At 39.4% G+C, this 19,701-nt stretch overlaps 1 protein-coding gene across 1 annotated transcript in view; it reads left to right on the top strand.

Moving 5' to 3' along the window:
- Nucleotides 1-12,323: 12,323 nt before the first annotated feature.
- The window catches only part of GPR179 (G protein-coupled receptor 179), a gene marked incomplete at its 3' end in the record, with an annotated part of 46,226 nt that continues 38,848 nt past the window's right edge, over nt 12,324-19,701 (top strand). Inside the window, exon 1 of the mRNA XM_081346173.1 lies at nt 12,324-13,099. Coding sequence (XP_081202299.1) covers nt 12,339-13,099 — 761 coding nt within the window. The 5' untranslated portion in view covers nt 12,324-12,338. The remainder of the gene's footprint in view (nt 13,100-19,701) is intronic.

Below are 19,701 nucleotides of genomic sequence, written 5' to 3'. Positions count from 1 at the left end.
GAAAAGCAAGCCTTAACTATTCCATTTATGAAGCAGGATGAGCGGGCAATAAAACGTTTGGCTGGAATATCCTTTTTGCAAGATACACCGAAGCAAGGACTTAATAGCTCTCTCACGGCTGAGAAGCTACACTGTGGTTGGCTGGTTTGTGATTTAATGTGTGATGTGAAAATGTTCTTGAAATAAAGGACATGTTTAGAACATCTTTTCCATGGTCAGAGGCTGAACTAAAAACTGAGATTGAAGTAAATATCAGCCCACCTCACAGGATTGTTGTTGTGGGAAAATAGAAGCAGGAAAGAGTACATTATTGGGCATGTTCATCCCCTTGCATTATTTATTAAAAAATAGATGGAATATAAATAAAAATACATCTCCTAATTATATATTATTGTTCCTGTCCCAGTGCAATTAAGAGGGGAAAAATATCAAGTGCTCATGTAGTGATTTTTTGGAGTTCCTTCCCTGCCTAATGCATAGATGTGGCTTAGAAATACACCTTAAGACAAGGCTTTTCAACCAGTGGTACGGATACCACCTGTGGTACATCGGCATCTGGAAGGTGGTACACGACCATCCTAGAAAAGTGGTAGCTGGGGAGGGGAATGACAGCACCACACAAGCCTGAGCGAGAGATGGCTGGAGCTTCAGGGCTGTCAGGGCTCAGTGGAAGCACCAGGATCAGCGCCAGGCTCCAGCTGAGCCCAGAAGAAGCACCGATCAGCTGGAATGTTGCAGCATCTCCAGGGTCTTGTGATTTACATTCAGATGCTTGGCAACTGATTCATATTTATGATGGTCACAGTGTCCCAGGGTCATGTGAAGTGACCAAAACCTGCTGCAGCCACCCAGCAGATGGGGGGAATAAAAACTAAACACACCCTGCCCCACCCCCGCTGCCAATCCTCAACAGAAATGCTCACAACAATGAAAACCTCAGACAGGAGGAAGAGCACTGCCTGGCGGGCAGGCAGGTGTCTTGCTCAGCTGTGGCTTGGGGGGCACTTTTTTCAGTGCCATTGTAACTTCAAACAGTCACTATGTGAACTGTTGCAAGTCGAGGACTACCTATACTTCATCACTTTTTTCTTTCTTTCTTTTTTTTGTCATCACGTTTTTGACACCTTGCTAGGCGACTGGTGGTACTCGGATATTGCGATATCCTAAAAGTGGTACAATGGGTAAAAAGGTTGAAAAGCACTGCCTTAAGACTCAATGAGAAGAGTACAATCTGCAGCTTTCCCTAACAGAATGGGATGACTCGCTGCAGCCAGTTCACCAGGGTCAACTCACCACAGCCAACTAACTAGGCGCAGGACTACTCACCCCGGCCAACTCACCATGTGACAACTTTCTGTGGGACAATTCAACAATTCAATTGAATTATTTAAAATAATTAAAACTTTATTTAAATTTTGTCACTTACATTTCAGTTTGCCCCTCCTTTGGCACCCTTTGTTTAATTATTCTATTCCACCATTTCTTCGATATTAGTGTAACTCTTGTCCTGCAGCAAGTTGGCCATTGCGAGTTGTCCCCTGGCAAGTTGGCTGCAATGTTGGCTGTGGTGAGTTGGCTGCAACAAGCTGGCTGTCCCGAGTTGGGTGCAACAAGTTGGTTGTGTCAAATAGGCTACAACAAATTGGCTATGCCAAGTAGGCCATGGCAAGTTGGCCATGGCGAGTTGTCATAGACCCTTCCTTAGACCCTGGATCACCCAGGACAGTTCTAAGAATCAGGATGGATCATGCAATCTTGATTTTAATAATAATTTCACATACCATCTATTCCTGCCAAGGAATTATAAACCTAAATTCATATCATATAAAAAGTTATGTTTTAATTCAGACCTATGCCTCAAAAAGTCACCATGTATAGGAAGTACCTGAACTTCAGAGAAAAATAGTCTTTAGTGAATTCATTTAGTCCTAACTATATATTTTAAAACCCAAGGTATGGTAAATTCGGTAACTTCAACAATTTCTTATGGATTATAAACAGAGATTTATATATATATTTATAATTTAAACATCAGCGTTGGGCTGATGAGGCAGCGGATGCAGCCAGAGTCTATCAGAGCTTTTATTTCGAGGGCTTTAGGCATAGAGGAAGCTAATATAGTCAATGTCTTAAGTATAGGTGGAAGGGGTCCACTTACCAATGGTTCTCCCTCTGAGCTGTCTTCCGAGGTGTCCACCACCCCTGCAGTGTAGGCCGGAGTCCAATCCCAGTTCCTGGCAGGAATTGTGGACTCTACAGCCCCTGTCCCCTTCATGGAAGATTCTTTTGGGTTGCCTTGGGGTTTCCCTAGTTTCTTTGGGGGTGATGACTCTGTTTTACGCTGGGGGTTTTTTGAGCGGCAGTCTGCGGCGCGGTGACCCTCTCTCCCACATTTGAAACAGCCTGTTGATTTTTTAGGTGTGGGCGGTGGGCTCTCCCTCTCGCGTGTTGGCTCGGTTGGCGGGCGGCCCCATGGTTTCCCCCAACGGTGTCTCTTCAGTAGGTCTATCTCCCCCTCTTCTGCCAGGACATACCAGTCGTTGAGATGGTGTGGGTCTCCTCGAGGCAGGCAAGCGTCATACAGGTCATAGTTTAGCCCATCTTTGAAATGGCTAAGGAGGATGTCTTCTGGCCAGTTCAGCTTGCTGGCAATGGTTCGGAATTCTTGGGTATATTCAGCCACCGGCTGTCTGCCCTGCCTGACTGTTTGATTCTCTCCCGGGCTTTACGATCAGCCAAGGGATCTTCGAAACGCCGCCTCAAGGATGCCATGAACCAGTTGAAATCGTTGAGTTCTGGGGCGTTGGAGTCATGTAGGTTCACCACCCAGTCTGCAGCCGGTCCGTCCAGGGCGGATTGCACAATTTGGATGCGGGTTTTGTCACTGGGGATGTCCCGTCCGTATTCTTCCATATAGCTAAGGACTTGGATTAAGAAAAACCCCAATCGTGATGGCTCCCCCTTGAATTTTATTTCCGGGGGCAGGAGTCTTTGACTGGAGCGTTGTCTGCGCCGCGGACGGTCTCTCTCCTCATCCTGCTCCCCGTCTGTGGTTCTGGGGTGGGTGAGTACTGCTGAGGCAGCGACTCCCATTCCATTGGACGGCCCTGGGGTTTCAGGTGCTGGATCCCCTCCGTTACCTCTCCAATTGCGGCCCCAGGCCTGCCTCGGTTGCAGTTTTCAGCCCTCTCCTCCCTTAGTGAGCTCAGGGTTGCTTTCATCAGATCAATGGCTTTTTCCAGGATCCACTCCTCCTCACTGGCGTGCAGGGAGCTCTCCATCTCTTGCCTCCATTCCGTTTGGTGGTAGCTCCATCTCAGGGTCACTTCTCCTGATGCCTTTTTCCACTCACTTTTCCTTCCAACGCCCATCAACCACCGGGGTTTTCGGTCGTGCTGCTACACCGCTTCTTCCCAAGGAAATATGCTGCTTCAGCTTCCCATCATCTCTGGGATTCCATTCGGGGGGAAGACTCCCTCTCCATGGGGCTTCCCTCCTCTCTTGCTTCGTCGCCAGACATTGTATTTGTTGCAAAGTCCCCCGATAAGGTTTCTCCCTTCCAGGTTGACTTTCAGTGCAAGTCCTGTCTACTGTCAGGACCCACCCCAAACCACGTCTTAGGAAGACAAAAACTCTTGGAGTCAGTTCTAGTCCAAAAGGAATCTTTACTAGGACATGCTTGGTTGTGGGAATACAAGACAGGACTTAGTATTGTTTTACAAATTGAAATTTTATAAAGGGTACCCGGTTCAACCCCCCTTCCTTCAACCCCATTTGGTCAGCCCCCATCCTTCTACTTCGTGTCATCCCTTTCGTGGGGGGAAAAAGGAACTTCGAATCTTTATGGTTATTGCCTTCTTCCTCTCCAGAATTTAAAGAAAACACAAGCCAGATACCTTCTTCTCTAACCCTCCCTTTTGATCCCCCCAGTTCAAAAGATTTCCCTTGGTCTTTGAAATAACCTAAGGCAGGCTGAATCCACATATGCTCCTCCTTCCTCAGGACATGGCAGAATCCATATGGGGGGAGATAATGTTTTAAACATACATTTATGAATGTAATATAAATGGATTCTGACACATCAGTAGAAGAGTAGAAACAGAAACCTCTAGATTGTACAGCACTCTCTTGAAGAACAAGCCATAGCTTATTGCATTGCATTGCTAGCTTGTTCCTAGATTTTTAAATGGTAAATGCATCTAAGAGAGCTTTCACTCAGCTTCATCTAGTATACTGCCTATATCCCCATTGATGTTAATTAAATCAGGCATTAACCCTACCTAATTGATTAGATTTGCCATATGCTATGCATGACCCGACATTTTTTTAAAAAATTGGAAGGCTCAGCTTGTATAAACACAATGCCATAGCAGTTTCTGGTGTTTGCTTTTGAGAGTATGTTACTCTGAACCTTTTTTATCTATACTATTTTACTATCATTATTCCAGGTTCAGATGAATTCTGAGTTTTACAAATAAAGGCTATGCTTTGGTTCATGGATTGTACTAAACTAGGATAGACCAGTTAATCTGATTCATCACAACAATCTAAGCCAAAACCAAATGAATCGTTTTTTGGCTTAGCATAATAGATGAACTCAGCCTAAAAGTAATGAGACCAAAATACTTGGAGGATCACATCTACTCATAATTTCCAACTGTAATATAGTCAGAAGTTTCAAGGGATGGAAAAAATAGTTGGAGGAAAGAAAAATGTCCATATCACTCAACATAAACTTAATGATGTTTTACTGCATTAAGCCTAATTTTGTAGGTTCACATGATATCCTGCACCATAGGATCTGTGTTCAGATAATACAGTAGGCAAAAAATATAGTTGGCTATCTTGTGATTAAAATCCTTTAAATGACTATACAATTTAAAGATGATGTAACATTGGAAAATATTTTTTGTAAATCCAGAAGATAGAATAGGATAAAATGAAAATAAAAAGGATTACAACTAAATATTAGCAGGAAGTCCCAGAAGATATTTTCATAATAGAACAGATTGCTGGAAATGTTGTGGAGTCCTTAAAGATTTTTAAACAGGGGTTGAATTGCCATCTGTTGAGGATTCTGTCGTTAATTCACTACCCTTTCCATATTTTGCTAAAAGAATTCAAGATGTTGCTCCTTTACCAGTGGCCGGTGACCTCAAAACCTACATTTTGACATACATTTTAGGAACCATGTTTCACGAAATGAGTGCTAAGGTAGAATGGTCAGTGGGCATTGTGGGAAATAGTTTGACAAATTAATCCTGGCATCCTGGCAAAAATAACCCCTTTCTCCTATTATTCTAAGCCTAGTCTTTTATATAGTTAAAGTAGAAATTGATAAGAATAATGACCTTTATACAAGTGTTTTTCAGGAACTAATTGGAATGAATGTTTCTCAAATAGATAATTCATTTATAGGAATGGTGCAGATAGCAGGACCGCAGCTGACTGCTCTATAAGGATGTAACTACTAGTTTTTGGTATGGTATAACAGTGTCTCTAAAAGCCTCTGTGAGTTAATTCCATGATAAGATATCTAAATAGATAGAATTAATTTTCTTTTTCCAAAAAGGCTCTTCCACATACAGGTGGTTCTCATTTAAGGACTACTCATTCATTTTGCACTTGCAATGGCACTGAACCAGTGGTATCTATGACTGGTCCTTGAGGGTCCAGCCACAACAGCATCCTGCAGTCCCAGGATTGTCCTAAGCAAAATCAACAGGGAAGCTATTGAGAATTCGGAAGACGTGATCTTGGAAGACATGAGGTCTTTGCTTAACGATCCTTACAACCCTCACTTAATGACAACAACCAGGACTGCGGGAACTGCGGTCACAAATGGTCATGTGAGGTTGCGCTTTACCACTTTATTGCTTAGCGACAGCAATTCCAATCCTAATTGCTGTTGTTAACCAAGGATTAGCAGTAATCCTTTTTATATAACAGTGTAACAACATTATATAAATAACTATAGGAGCAGCACTTTCCAACCAAATGCGTTTAGGAAGAAATTAATATTATGTAATTATAAGACTTGCCAACTAGACGTATGATGTCATAGCTGGAACATTTTGCCTGATTAGACTGAGTAACTGACATTGTTTTCTTAGAGAGGCTGGCTTTCACTTATCATTCACATTCTATAAACCTGGGAGATTTGTGTATGTATGTCTGTTGGTTTTTTTCCCTATTTGCCTGTGTGTGTGTAGTAGATGGAGTACAGTGAAGTGGCAATTTCCCAGGAAGAAGAGAGCACATTCTAAGGAGGAGGGGAAGACAAGAGGCAAACATCTTAGAACTGGAACAGAAACATAAGATCCATTAGAATGAGAGTAGTATAGGTTAGTCTGGCAAGATTCCATCTGGTGTGAGCAAATACAGATAGTCCTCAACTTAAAACCAGAACTGAACCCAAAATTTCTGCTGCTAAATGAGACAATTGTTAAGTGGGTTTTGGCCCATTTTATGACCTTTCTTGTCACAGTTGTTAAGTGAATAACTTCAGTTGCTAAGTTAGTGGCACGGTTGTTAAATAAATCTGACTTCCCCATTGACTTTGCCTATCATCTGGCATGTACTAATGACGATTGCAGTGTTCCAGGATCATGTGATCACCTTTTGCGAACTTCTGATAAGCAAAGTCAATGAAGAAGCCAGTTTTACTTAATAACCATGTTACTAACTTAACAACTACAGTGATTCACTTAACAATTGTGGTAAGAAAGGGGGTAAACTCACTTAACAACGGTCTTGCTGAACATCATAAATTTGGGGCTCAATTATGGTCATAGGTTGGGGACTATATCTGTATGCATTTGTTTATAGAGAAGAGATAGGGTACGGGAAGAGATCATTTGTTGTATTTTAAGAGAAGTCGATGTTACTAAAATTATTTATACTTACAATGAAGTTGGGAAGTCACTTGTTTATATTTTCTTTTTCTTTACTGTTTTTTTCTTTCACTTTCTTTTTCTATCATTTCTGTACCTTTTTCTTTTTATTCTTTTATTTATTTTAGTTTGCATTGTTTATAATTGCACTGTTGCAATTATAACCTTTAATAAAATTACTATAAAAGTTTTGTTGGAACTTTACTTATTAATCAATCATATTTTATAGCAAAGCCAATGTACCCCTTAGCTACATTTCAGAATCATTTGCAACCTATCAGTTAAAATGTTTAGGACGATCTGACTCTGACTGGCTTCAACCCCATGTGCAATAATATGCAACCTGGAAAATCACTCCAAGCAAACATAATCCTCAGAAGAAAGACAATTTCCTACTCTGTTCTTATAAGGATTACTGCAGTGATGCATGATAGATAGTATGAGCCTCTTAATGTATGATATAAGCTATTATTATAAATTTTTCTTTCTAACACATTCTCTCAAACACAAATCTAAGCATTTTAATATTTCTATCATAACCCTTCCTTTTGACTAGAGTTTGACACTTTAGCTGAGGTGTAATATGCTTTTAACAAGACACAATGCAATTTGATAATGTAATTCCCATCCAAAACACATACCAAGTGATAACTGATAGGTTGTGACAGTTCTCATGCAGATTGGAAACAGAAGTAATGTGATGAACTGTGTGTTCAATTTTTTGTTTTGCAAATGGAAAATAGAAGCCAGTAGCTTTTGGGTAAACACTGTAATACCTAGCATAATTATGATTAATCTTTGTATAATAGAAACATAACTGCAGATGAGAAGGCAATAATCCTAGCCCACTAGTTCAGCAGCTGTCTCAGGTTAATGGGATGGATTTCACTAAATGCAGTTGATTTTCTGAGATCAGAATGTTTGGGTAAACATGGAGATAAGCTTTAAGAGATATTGATGGTTAAACAGAAGAAGCTAAACTTTCAATTGCCTTAGAGATTATGCCTCCTGCCCTCATCTCTTTTTTCTATTACCCATCTTTACTACAAGTTGGAGCTATAGCTGAATTTGCCAGCAAGCAAAGCTATAAGTTTAATATTTAATTAGATAGTTATTTAGTTATCGAAATTATATGGTTGCCCATCTAACAGAAAGTGACTCTGAGCAGCATACAACAATCCAATAAATAAAGACACAGTTATAGAAATATAAAACATTCATTATCTAAAGCCATTATATAATAATCATTAAACAGTATTAAAGACTTTAAAAACAAAACTAAGATAAAAAGAAACTAATAGGCAGGTGAATATTAACAGTAAGGGAGCCACCTTACTAATTAATCTATCCTCTGAAGTCCCCAGGCCTGCTGGCATAACCAGGTCTTGAGGGACTTTCAAAAGGTCAGGAGTGATGAGGCCCACATCATCGTGGAGTGAGAAGATTCCATAGTGCAGGCAACATGACGGAAAAGGCCTGCCACCTAGGGCACACCAAATGAAATTCCCTAGAGCAGGGGTGTCAAACCTCCGGCCCATGGGCAGGATGTATCACGTGGAAGTCATGCCCACCCCAGCAAGGGGAAAAAAGTCACGATACGTTGCGACTTATCACGTGACATGGCGAGTTTGACATCCCTGCGGTTCCTCAAACAATCTGATCCCATGCCATATAGGGCTTTAAACGTCAACACCAGCACCTTGAATTGGACCCAGAAACAAACTATGCAGCTCACATAGCAAAAATATAATATATATTCCATCTGAGACACACATAACTGAAGTTTTCAAATACTCCTCACGGATAATCCCATGTAAAGCACATTGCAATAGTCTAACCAGGAGGTGACCAGGGCATGAGTGACTATGAGTAGGGATTTTGATCCAGGAAGAAGTGCACCTATTGCACAGTACAAAGTTGTACAAAGATTCTCCTAGCCATGATTATCATCTCCTAATTGAGCAGAAAGCATTCTAAAAGCCCCCCCCAAAAAAACCTAAAGCCACTAAGTCTTGCCAGGATCCAGTTGAAGCCTCTTGTCTCCCATTCAGAATCTCACAGCCTCCAGTCATGAAGACTACCACAGCATTCACCAGGGGCAGAGTTGTACAATTGGATATTATCAGCATAATGATGATACTTAATCCCATCTGACAATGAGCTCACTCACAATTTCATTTAATGTTAAATTAGAGAGGGATTCCATAAGAGGGATTGAGGGTGGAATCTCTCCTCCCCAATCCCCACTAACTGGAATTGATCTCGGGAAAAGAAGATGAACCAGCACAACACTGTGCTAACCAACCCCAATCCTTTGAGTTGATCTTGAAGAATAACATACTTAAATTAAGCAGTATATGTTCATCTTGGAGGTCTGGAAACATTTGCTTCTAAGGTCTGTTATAGAGTACAATCTCTAATTTGTAGTTCTCCAAAATAGTATTCATTTTAGGCATAGACAACACAGTAACAGCGGATCTTATTTAAAGAGCTATGCATGTTGGGAAGTAACCTGGTGATATTTGTAGTCATTAACTGAATTTTACAATTTACCGTGTTATATAATCACAGCCTATAAAATAAATAAACCTAGCAGCAATATGGGGAATTCAAAAGACCATTATGGATCAAGACACATGCCCTTGTCATGCTCAATAAGATTTAAAATTTAGCCTCTTTGTTACAGCTTTTCATTCATCCATCCATTCATTGATTATGTGCCATCAGGTTGGTGTGGACACAAATAGATTGGTGATCACACAAATAGATTCTTTTCCATGACAATCCGTGCTTGATCCAGCCCTTCAGGTTTTCCAATAGAGTACTCATTGCTGATATAACTGAGCCAACCCACCCTGCTGCTGGTCATCCTCTTCTAGTCTTTCCTTTCATCTTTTCCAGCATTAGAGCCTTCTTCAGAGAGCTAGGTCTTTGCATAATCTGTCTAAAGTAGGCTAACTTGAGCCTGCTCATTTGTGCTTTAGATTAAAAATATGGGCTGATTCGTTCAATGATCGATTTCTTTGCTTTCTTGACTGCCTATGGCATACTTGGGAGTCCAAACAAAATTCTTCCTATCCTGCTTTTCCAAAGTCCAACTTTCACTTCCATAGAGAATCACAGGGAATTCCACTGCTCGCAGTATTCTTTGCATGTTTAGACACATCACAGCATCTGAATTATCTTTTCCAAGGCCTTCACAGCTGCTCTACTAATTGCTAGTCTCCAGGGTATTTCTTGACTGTTCCATGTCTGAGCCATTTGCTTTGCACATTTCTCTGTTGCCACTCAATGCTGCCAAATTCTTTGCCCTTAATCCTACTCTTATAATGTAGGCAGTGTTTGCTCATTTGTTTATTTGATTTACAACCTATCTTTCCATTCAAGTATGGCCTCAAGGCAAACATCACTAATTAAAATGTGGGATAGAAAAAATACCAAATATGTAAATAAGTGGAATAACTGTTAAAAGCCTATTGAAAGGAATGTAGTCTTTACAATTCTTCAAAATGCTGAGAGGATAAGATCAAACAGTATCCTGGGAAGTAAGTTGCACTGAATGAAAAATGAGAAGGTCTTTCCATTGGTATCAGAAGTGACTCTCTGATACAGAGCAGCATCTTCAAAAGGACTTTTCCTGCAAATCTCAGTTGCTGCATAATTCATAATGGAAGAAGCAGTACCTCTGATAAGCAGGACCTAAGCCATTTAGGATTTCAACCATTTAAATCTTAAAATTCAAAACTGGAGACTGCTACTGCTCTGATGAAAGTTCTCTTCCCTTAATGCCAGCCAACTACCCATATATACAATAGCAACCAAAGCAGAGTCAGCAATATTTATGATTTGATTGAAATTAATATACCAAAACAAGATGTTTGTATTATAATCCAAAAGTTATTTTGTGAATTATTACTATTTCATTTTTTCAGTTATTATATAATTTTTTGAAGAAAATAAAATCAACAGCTTTCATCAATTATACCAGTAGCAATTACAACATGCAAACAAATATAGTACTAAAATACATTGACCCTAATGTATTGACAGTAAAACAAAACAGTGTTCCAGTAATGTACTATTAAGGTTCCATGTGACAAGATTAAAGGAAAATAGAGTATTATTATACACTGTGGAAAATTAACCATGTATATGTACAGCAGTAGTCCATCTCTCTCTCTCTCTCTCTCTCTCTCTCTCTCTCTCTCTCTCTCTCTCTCTCTCTCTCTCTCTCTCTCTCTCTCTCTTCTCTCTTGTCTGTCACTTTTGATGAGTCCAAAAGTGAGTTGGTCCAAAACTAGGCTATGGCACTGGGAAGTGTCTGTAGGACTATATCCTGATGTAGTCATAATTTTCTTTGTATTACACTCATTGCAGTTGCTTTTTTCTCTCATCATTTTCTGTTTACATTCTTGACTTATTTCAGTATGTAGATAACAATAGAATACAGCATCCATTTGAAATATCTCAGTCCTTGTCCTCTTCTCTTCCTCCTGTTCTCTTCACATTCCTTGTCCCTAAACAGTTAATTAAATTTAGCAGCATGATAGGAACATCAGTAGGCAGTAGGTGACCTTATAAATGAATATCATGGTGTTAGTCAAGCTGATGAATGGAAGGGGGGGGGAATAAAGGTGGGGAGGGGAGAAGAAGGGAAGAGAAGGGTGAGGTGGAAAGACAAATTTCCTGTTGCCATGGTACTCCATGCAGGATTTGGTTGCTTGTACTACTGTCAGACCCAGATTTCCTAATGGAAGTAAAGTGAGATAGAGATAGACTGAGAGACAGATTCCTTTCCCTTCTCATCTTTTTCTCTTTCCCTCCCTTTCTCTCTTTCTGGCCTTAAACAGGATGTTTCTATTTCAAGCATTAGCAAACAAGGCTGTGGACTGAGCTCTTAGTATGTTTGTGTATGTGAAATGTGTGTGTGGATCTGCAGAGATTTAAAATCCCATGCATATAATAGTAGAGAGGGAAAGGAGGGGGGAAGTGCCAGCAGCTGCTCATATTGTGGTGACATCTGCTCCATCACCAGTTAGGGACTCGGTGAAGATATAAGGGACAGCAAAAAATAGAGGGTGGAAGACAATGAGAAACTCCTGTAAATTATAAAAGGAAGCAGGATACTATTCAGCAACTGTTCCTTGGGGACATTCATTTAACAGATTGACTTGCTGCTTCTTTGATTCTCATGCCTTTATTCCTCTATTTTCCGACCATCTTGACATTTCCAGCAGATACATCAGGAGTTCTCAAGAGGACTTTTCCATGGTTGAAATGATTTCTGTTGGATGACACAGTTATTTTCTACACCTTTGCTAAACCATGAAGGCTTCTTTTCTTCTGGGACTTCTTATTTGGTGCTTCCATCTCAAACTCCTACAAGCAGCCGAAATCTTCCAACAACAACAGCAGTCGGCTCCACCCAAAACCAGGACACCCAAAATGAAGGAGTGGATGCCTTCATCTTCATCTTTTTTGGTTTCAGCTTTCACTTGGGTGCCTACCCTTAATTCGGATAAGGCTGAACCTGAGGGATCAGAGGCAGCAATGGCCTTCCTGTACTCTGGAGATGCCCTGAGTCTCTCACAAGTCAACTGTACCCAGAGATTTGAAATGAGGGCTTTAGGGAAGGACTCTCGCCCTCTGCCAGCCTTATATTCCTATCTACGCAGTGCTACTGACACCTTGACCCATGCCACCAATTTCCTCAATATGGTCTTTCAGACTAATGACATTCGGGAATCCAGTGTGAAAGAGGATGTAGAATGGTACCATGCCTTGGTGAGAAGTGTTATAGAAGGGGATTCTCAGGTTTACCGAGCCATATTGACTTTTGATGCTCATCCTTTGTCTTCCAAGCCCCAGATGATACTTCAAGCCACGAAGAGGAATAATGAGATCTTACTTCAAGATCTTTCTGCCTTTTCAGAGAACCTAAGGAATTTGACTTGGGAAAATGAGTGGTATAATTTCTTCCGGTCCCAAAGGACTCCACCACTTTATAAGAGAATTCTTAACAATGACCTGAAGACGCTAGAAACGCCCAAATGGAGCCAAGGAGATAGTTATGTGATGGATCAGGGCTATATCAAATGGTCATCACCTTTCCTGGAATGTGAAGATGGAAAATTCTTGCCCACCTGGATGGTTACACTCTCCTCTTCGTTCTACGGCCTCAAGCCTGACCTCAATCCAGAATTCAAGTGAGTGAAAGACAATAGTGATAAGGGATGAGATTTTGATCCAAATCACATAGGATACAGGAGATCCAACACTGGATCTTCTCACATTAGACAAATACTGTATAAACAGTTGTTAGGGAACTGGGCAGGGAATAAGTCAGATGGAGAATGTGGAGAGAAAATTTATCCAATACCCTTCTTGGTGGGGCTGAAATTTACTGTTACCATCATGCATAGACACTAAATATATTTATCACTATCTATTTATTGCTAAAATACATATTCTACTGAGAAGCCCATCAGGATTTGCTAACAGCTGCTTACAAAAATATTGCAGAGTTAAAAAAAATAAATTTTATCTCAGAACCTGCTATTAAAAGTAAGAATAGTAATAACAATAATATGTATTTATATAAGCATATGTAAAGTACTTTGTTTTCATGGTTTGATAATCATTGCTTGCCCTTCTGCTGCAATAGTTTAGGTTAATCTCTAAAATAGAAAGATATGTTCAATTTGTCTAGTGGGGAAGCTGAGCTGTGATGTCTTAAAGGCCAGTTGCAGTAATGGGTTGTACTTAAACATAATGAGAAAGCATTCAGTGTATATTCAGAGGCAGCTTTTTATGTATCCTACAAGATTTTCCATATTCCAGGATAAATTCCTAAAAAATGGTATCTCAGTGTCTGGAATCTCAATCTATCCTTCACACCCAGGTTACGAGATTGGCCTGGAAGGGAGAGAAAATATCTTGTATTCAATTTTAGCATTTATTCCTTATGTTAAAGAATATTTAAAATTCTACAGATATTAAAATTTGATATTAAATAAGTATGCTGTTAAGTACTTTACAAGATAGGGTCTTAACTAAGACCCAAGAGCTTAGCTGAAGAAACAAAAGTCCCATCTGGAAGAAGACCCTGAATGACAAGAGATGGAATGGGCTGTAGCATTTATCAGAAAGGATTTCAGAGGCTACTTATATATTTTCCTCCCAACACAAGGTACTATTTTACAGAAGTTTCTGTTTACTTATATTCTATATATAAAAGAGATTTTTAGGAGAACTAAGGAACATCCTTTTTCACAAGTCTACTTTGTTATTACCACATTATTCTTTACTAACCTGATCTGTGTGTTCAAAAACTGCTTCAGTCTATTAAGTTTGATAAATCCATTTGCACAGAAATAACTTAATCATACTTTACCAACAACTACCATACTTGACTGGATTCAAATTAAGGTAAGTTCACACAATAGACTTAAGTGGTGTCTATCATAGATTGGTTGGTTTACCAAAAACATAACTAATTCTTTTTAATTAGATATGGAGGAGGTCAGGGAGAAGACTTAAAATGTCCTGAGTCCACAATCTCAATGGTAAATATCTTAGAAACCACCAGTTTAGTGTGGAATGCTAGATTCTGAATTGTTATATACCAAAAATAAATTATAAGTGCCTGTCAAGGATGGTGAAGATGATGTGCTGAGGAAACACATCCTGTTATACTCCACAGAATGAGCTTCCTTCTAAGAAGGATTTTTGTACACATTAAGAAATTGTACATTTCCCCTCAATTCAGAATTAAAGGGGATATTCCAAGGCTGCTTTGGGTTAAAAAAAAGATGTGTTACATCTTTCACATAAATAAGAACTAAATTTCTTCAGATTCTGCTGATCTACTGAAAACAGTCCAGAAAGGCTATTTAGAAGTCTAAGCAGATCTTATTTTGAAGGATTACAGTAGTTTTCATTATAGGATGCTACCATAGCCTATTTTATACAATCTCACAGCCGGTAGAACAGGATGAATGTCCCTACTTTGCAACTGATCCGCTCAAGTCTACAGTCACAATCTGTAGGGTTAGCTATAGTTTAATTGTGGCACCAGTTTTGCACTAACAACTAACATATTCAAACAGCTGTCACTGGTTTAGCAAAGATAACTGTTAATGTCTTCTGTAAATATCTACTAAAAGGTAGTTTTGAACTAGACACTTTAAATAATTGTGAATGGTTTAAATTAGATTTATTTATTAATTTCTCATAATGTTCCAAAGTAGCTGCCTTTCAGGGTACTGTGGGAAATACAAGTGTTGATTCCACCCAAGAGGCCTAGAGTTGTTCTGAGGGAGAAAACATGATTGGATGAAAAATATTCCAAGTTCAGATGTCTTGTAGCCCAGGATATGGTAAATCAGTCTGAGACACTGCAAAAGCTGACACTTGTTTAACAATGATTGTGTCAGTACAAGACACATTGCCATGGTGAGCTGAACTTTGGTTTATTCACTTAACTTTATTTTATAGATTCAGAAGACATTCTGAATTATACGCTAAGTATAATGGCTGGATTAAAACAATACAATAAAATCGGGTTAGCTAGTTGGAGATTCAATATGTCATTATAAACATAATTAATATTGAGGTAGATATTCTAACAGGGACACAGTGGCTCAGTGGGTTAGGATGCTGAGCTTGTCGATCAGAAGGTCGGCAGTTTGGCGGGTCAAATCCCGAGTGCCACATAACAGAGTGAGCACCTGTTACTCATCCCAGCTTCTGCCAACCTAGCAGTTCGAAAGCATGTAAAAATGCAAGTAGAAAAATAGGGACCACTACGGTGGGAAGGTAACAGCATTCTGTGCGCCTTTGGCGTCTAGTCATGCCAGCCACATGACCACGGAGACGTCCTCGGACAAGCGCTGGCTCTTCGGCTTTGAAACGGAGAAGAGCACCGACCCCTAGAGTTTGAAATGACTAGCACGCATCTGAGGGGGAACCTTTACCTTTACCTTTTTATTCTAACTTGGTATGAAGAGGGCTACAAGATTTGGGCTTCAAAATCCAGGTGATCACTTGACAGCAACACCTATAACATTTGGCTGCCCTCTTTGCTGCTATTCATGTGAATTTTTGCAACCCCCAAGATATAACAAAATTGTATATGCTCCTTCTTATCAAATAATTCAAAACTGAGATAAGCTTATTAAAAGTACAATAGAATTTCCTTAATTTTTGTTTTATGTATGTGTATGTATATAATTCTATCTATCTATCTATCTATCTATCTATCTATCTATCTATCTATCTATCTATCTATCTATCACTGAAACACTGACTACTTCAGTGTGACATTGTGACACATTAAGTCATGTTGTAGATTGGCTTACCATGTTTCTCAGATCCGTGAGTCCCATAATCACGATCTGGAGCTGTGGCTGCTTTAGACCAGTTAATCTAATCATACTATGGTGTGCTACATTCAAGGATAATAAATGGTTTAGCAGACATTATTCTTCCAGAAAAACAGGGAAGCTGAGCTATTATTTTCAATGAAATGTATGTAATCAGTCCTTGTTTTGAAAAACAGGGTCAGGAGAAAGTGTATTAACTCTCTGCCATCCTGCTCACTTGAAGCTTTACAGACTGTATTGTTTGTTCAATAAACAAATTAGGAAGTGCACAACTGGGCAACGACAGGCAGTAAGGTGCAAGTGGAATGATTAATTTGATCATCTTTGGGATGATCAGCAGGTTAATCCTAGATTTAAAACAAACATAAGTTAATATACTAGTCCTGCTGCATTCTGGTGGTTAATGTGTGTAATTTACAAATTAGGCAGGGTTGAAAAGATCTCTACAAATGATACCAGCCCTGACCATACCATGCCAAAAATAGGCAAATGCTAAAAACAATTTCTTTTCCCACTTATCCCATGGATTTATGAGCCACGTGAAGCAGATGGTGGGGAGACCGGTATTTGTGAAATGATATTTTAGATCCTTTATTCAGGATTGACCTTGTAGTAACAAAATGGGGAGAGAGAGTAAGGAAGGCAAACATCTTTTCAGGAAAAGGTGTTCTGAATTTTATTTCTATCAACTCTCCTATGAGAAGAGTCCCTGCTTTTTTAAAATTGTTACTTTATTTTAAAAATGTATTTTTAGTTTAGGATTATTGACACAATCCTAAACAGTTTTGATAAATTTGTATTTGGAAAGACATGTTGTAACCAAGCAACAATAATGCTACTAATAATGCAGTCATTATGAATTGTCTTCAGAAAAACATATTGGCTGCATTTTTATACATTTATCTATTGGTAATAACTACAATTTATAGAGTTACTCTAATGCAATTGTATAAGTTTACATAATACAGCAGAGACTAATGTCATGGACTGATCTATACAAAATGCTGTAGGCTAAAATCTGTTTGCTCACTTTATGATTCAAAGGGAGAATTTGTATTTCATATTGAATTACAAATTAAACACAGGTAGGTCTTGATTTATTACAATAATTCAATCCAAAATTGTTGTCACTAAGTGAACCAGTCATAAAGGATGATATCACATGACTGCACTGCTTAGCAAGGACTCTATATGTGACGCTGACTTTTGAATTCCTGCCAGGTTCCCCATTGACTTTGCTTGTTGGAAGCCAGCAGGGGAGGTTGACAATTGCAATCATTTGACTGTGGCTTGCTGTGACATAGCACTTGTGAACTGCATGCTAAGCACCTCGAACACAATCTCATGACCATGAGGATGCTGCAATGGCCAGAACTGTTGTAAATTTAAATAGTTGCTGAATCAGTGATCATAATCCAAGGACCGTCTGTTACTGCATGTTAGCTTCATTTGAATTTGAATAAATTGAGCCTCTATATAGTTAGATTAAAATTCATTGCAACATGTGATCCTCCCCTCCCAGGTTGAATGGACTATAATTATGGTAGCACAAGAAAGCATATTTTATAAATACAGCCAGGGTACTATACAGAGAAATGTGGTTTGCTGAGTTTTATCTTACTTATTTATTAAATTATGGCCATCTATCTTTCTTGATGACTTTAGGAGGTTAACAGTTAAAAACAATGTAAACAATCCTGAAGCTAAAACTCAAATACTTTGGCCACCTAATGAGAAGGAAGGACTCACTGGAGGAGAGCCTAATGCTGGGAAAGATTGAGGGCAAGAGAAGAAGGGGACGACAGAGAATGAGGTGGCTGGATGGAGTCACTGAAGCAGTAGGCGTGAGCCTAGATGGACTCCAGAAGATGGTAGAGGACAGGAAGGCCTGGAGGAACATTGTCCATAGGGTCGCGATGGGTCGGACACGACTTCGCAACTAACAACAACAAACAAACATCCACTGCAGGTTCCAGAGCTAAGAAACAGTTTTCAGAAGTAACCCAGTTCCAGATCACGAAGGGCTTTAAAGTAATTACTGGCAAACTGAGTTCTACCTGGAAGCTTTCTAGTAAACAGTGCAGTTCATGGAACAGAGGTATTCCATGTGCTGAATAAAGATGCCTATAAGTGTCCACATCACTACATTTTACTCCAGCTAAAACTTCCACATATTCTTCAAGGGCAGCCCCATGTACAGCATATAGCAGTAATTCAAACAAGAGGTGACTACGGAATGAGTGACTTTGAGCAGTGCCTTTCAGTCCAGGAAAGGCACAATTGATACACGGCCACCTGCTCTTCCATTAGTAGTTGTGAATCCAGAAGAACTCCAAATTGTGCATATGATCTGCCAGGAGCCGTGCAATCCCATCTAAAACAACAGATGGAAAGTCCCCAAAATCAGGAGGTCTTAAAACCCCAACCCACTTGGTCTTTATAGGATTGAACTGAAGCCTGTTGTTCTCCTTCCAGACCTGCACAGCCTCCACACACACCAAGGCAGGACTCCACAGCATCACTCAGACAGCACATGTTAGAGATTATAACTAAGTATCATTAAACTACTGATGAAATCTCTCATCCATAGTTAAATCATTTTGGTATGAAATGTGATCCCAATCATAGACTTGTTGTCATAGATCATTTATTTAATATACAAATTGGTCTTTGATGAATTATTGCTTTTTGAGATCACACATGTTCATACAAATAATAGAACCAATTTGATTGAATATAAAACAATTCTCTAGGTTCGCAACAGCTTATGAAATCATCAGGCAGGATATATAAATTACAGGGTTAATCTATTATAGCATTATAGCATCACAACATATGGACCCTTTAAACATCTTTACATGATGCAATAGACCAGTGTGAAAGAATGCACCTATTATACTGTACTGCCATTCTACTTTCTGTAGCTAGTCACTCTTTAACTAAGAGTGTCCTGTATTTTTATGCTTTTACTCTCTGCCTTGCTGAAGGTCTTATCCATGTGCATTAGTGAAGCTGCCGTGCCCTGATATAATGCAAAGAAAGAATCTGAAGGCAGGGAGAAGGCAAGAAAGGAAACCAAACTGCTAATATAAAGTTGTCAAATTTTTCTCTTTCATACTGGGGTTTTTCCTCTAAAGAGTTGAACATACTTATTTGGTGATCATGGGAATAATTGATGCAAATCCTAGGTTACAAAATCTAAGGGCTAGTGAAGCTCCATCCCAAATTCTGTGTATTATCTTCACTTTTCTAATTTAAAGCAGCAGCAGTATTAAAGACGTGCTGTATATAGTTAGGATCAGTTCCATGCTTTCCCATTCAGTAAATGTTTCAGCCCCTTCTCTTTGTCTTCTCTTACTTCTGCTACCTCCTCAGATAGGATATTATTTTGCTCATGCACATGGATTGTTCATCAGAGCAATTCT

The sequence above is a fragment of the Vipera berus genome (assembly GCF_964194415.1).
Source record: "Vipera berus genome assembly, chromosome: Z".
NCBI lineage: Eukaryota > Metazoa > Chordata > Lepidosauria > Squamata > Viperidae > Vipera > Vipera berus.
The sequence above is the reverse complement of the archived record's forward strand: the minus strand, read 5'-3'. Positions and strand labels throughout refer to the sequence as shown.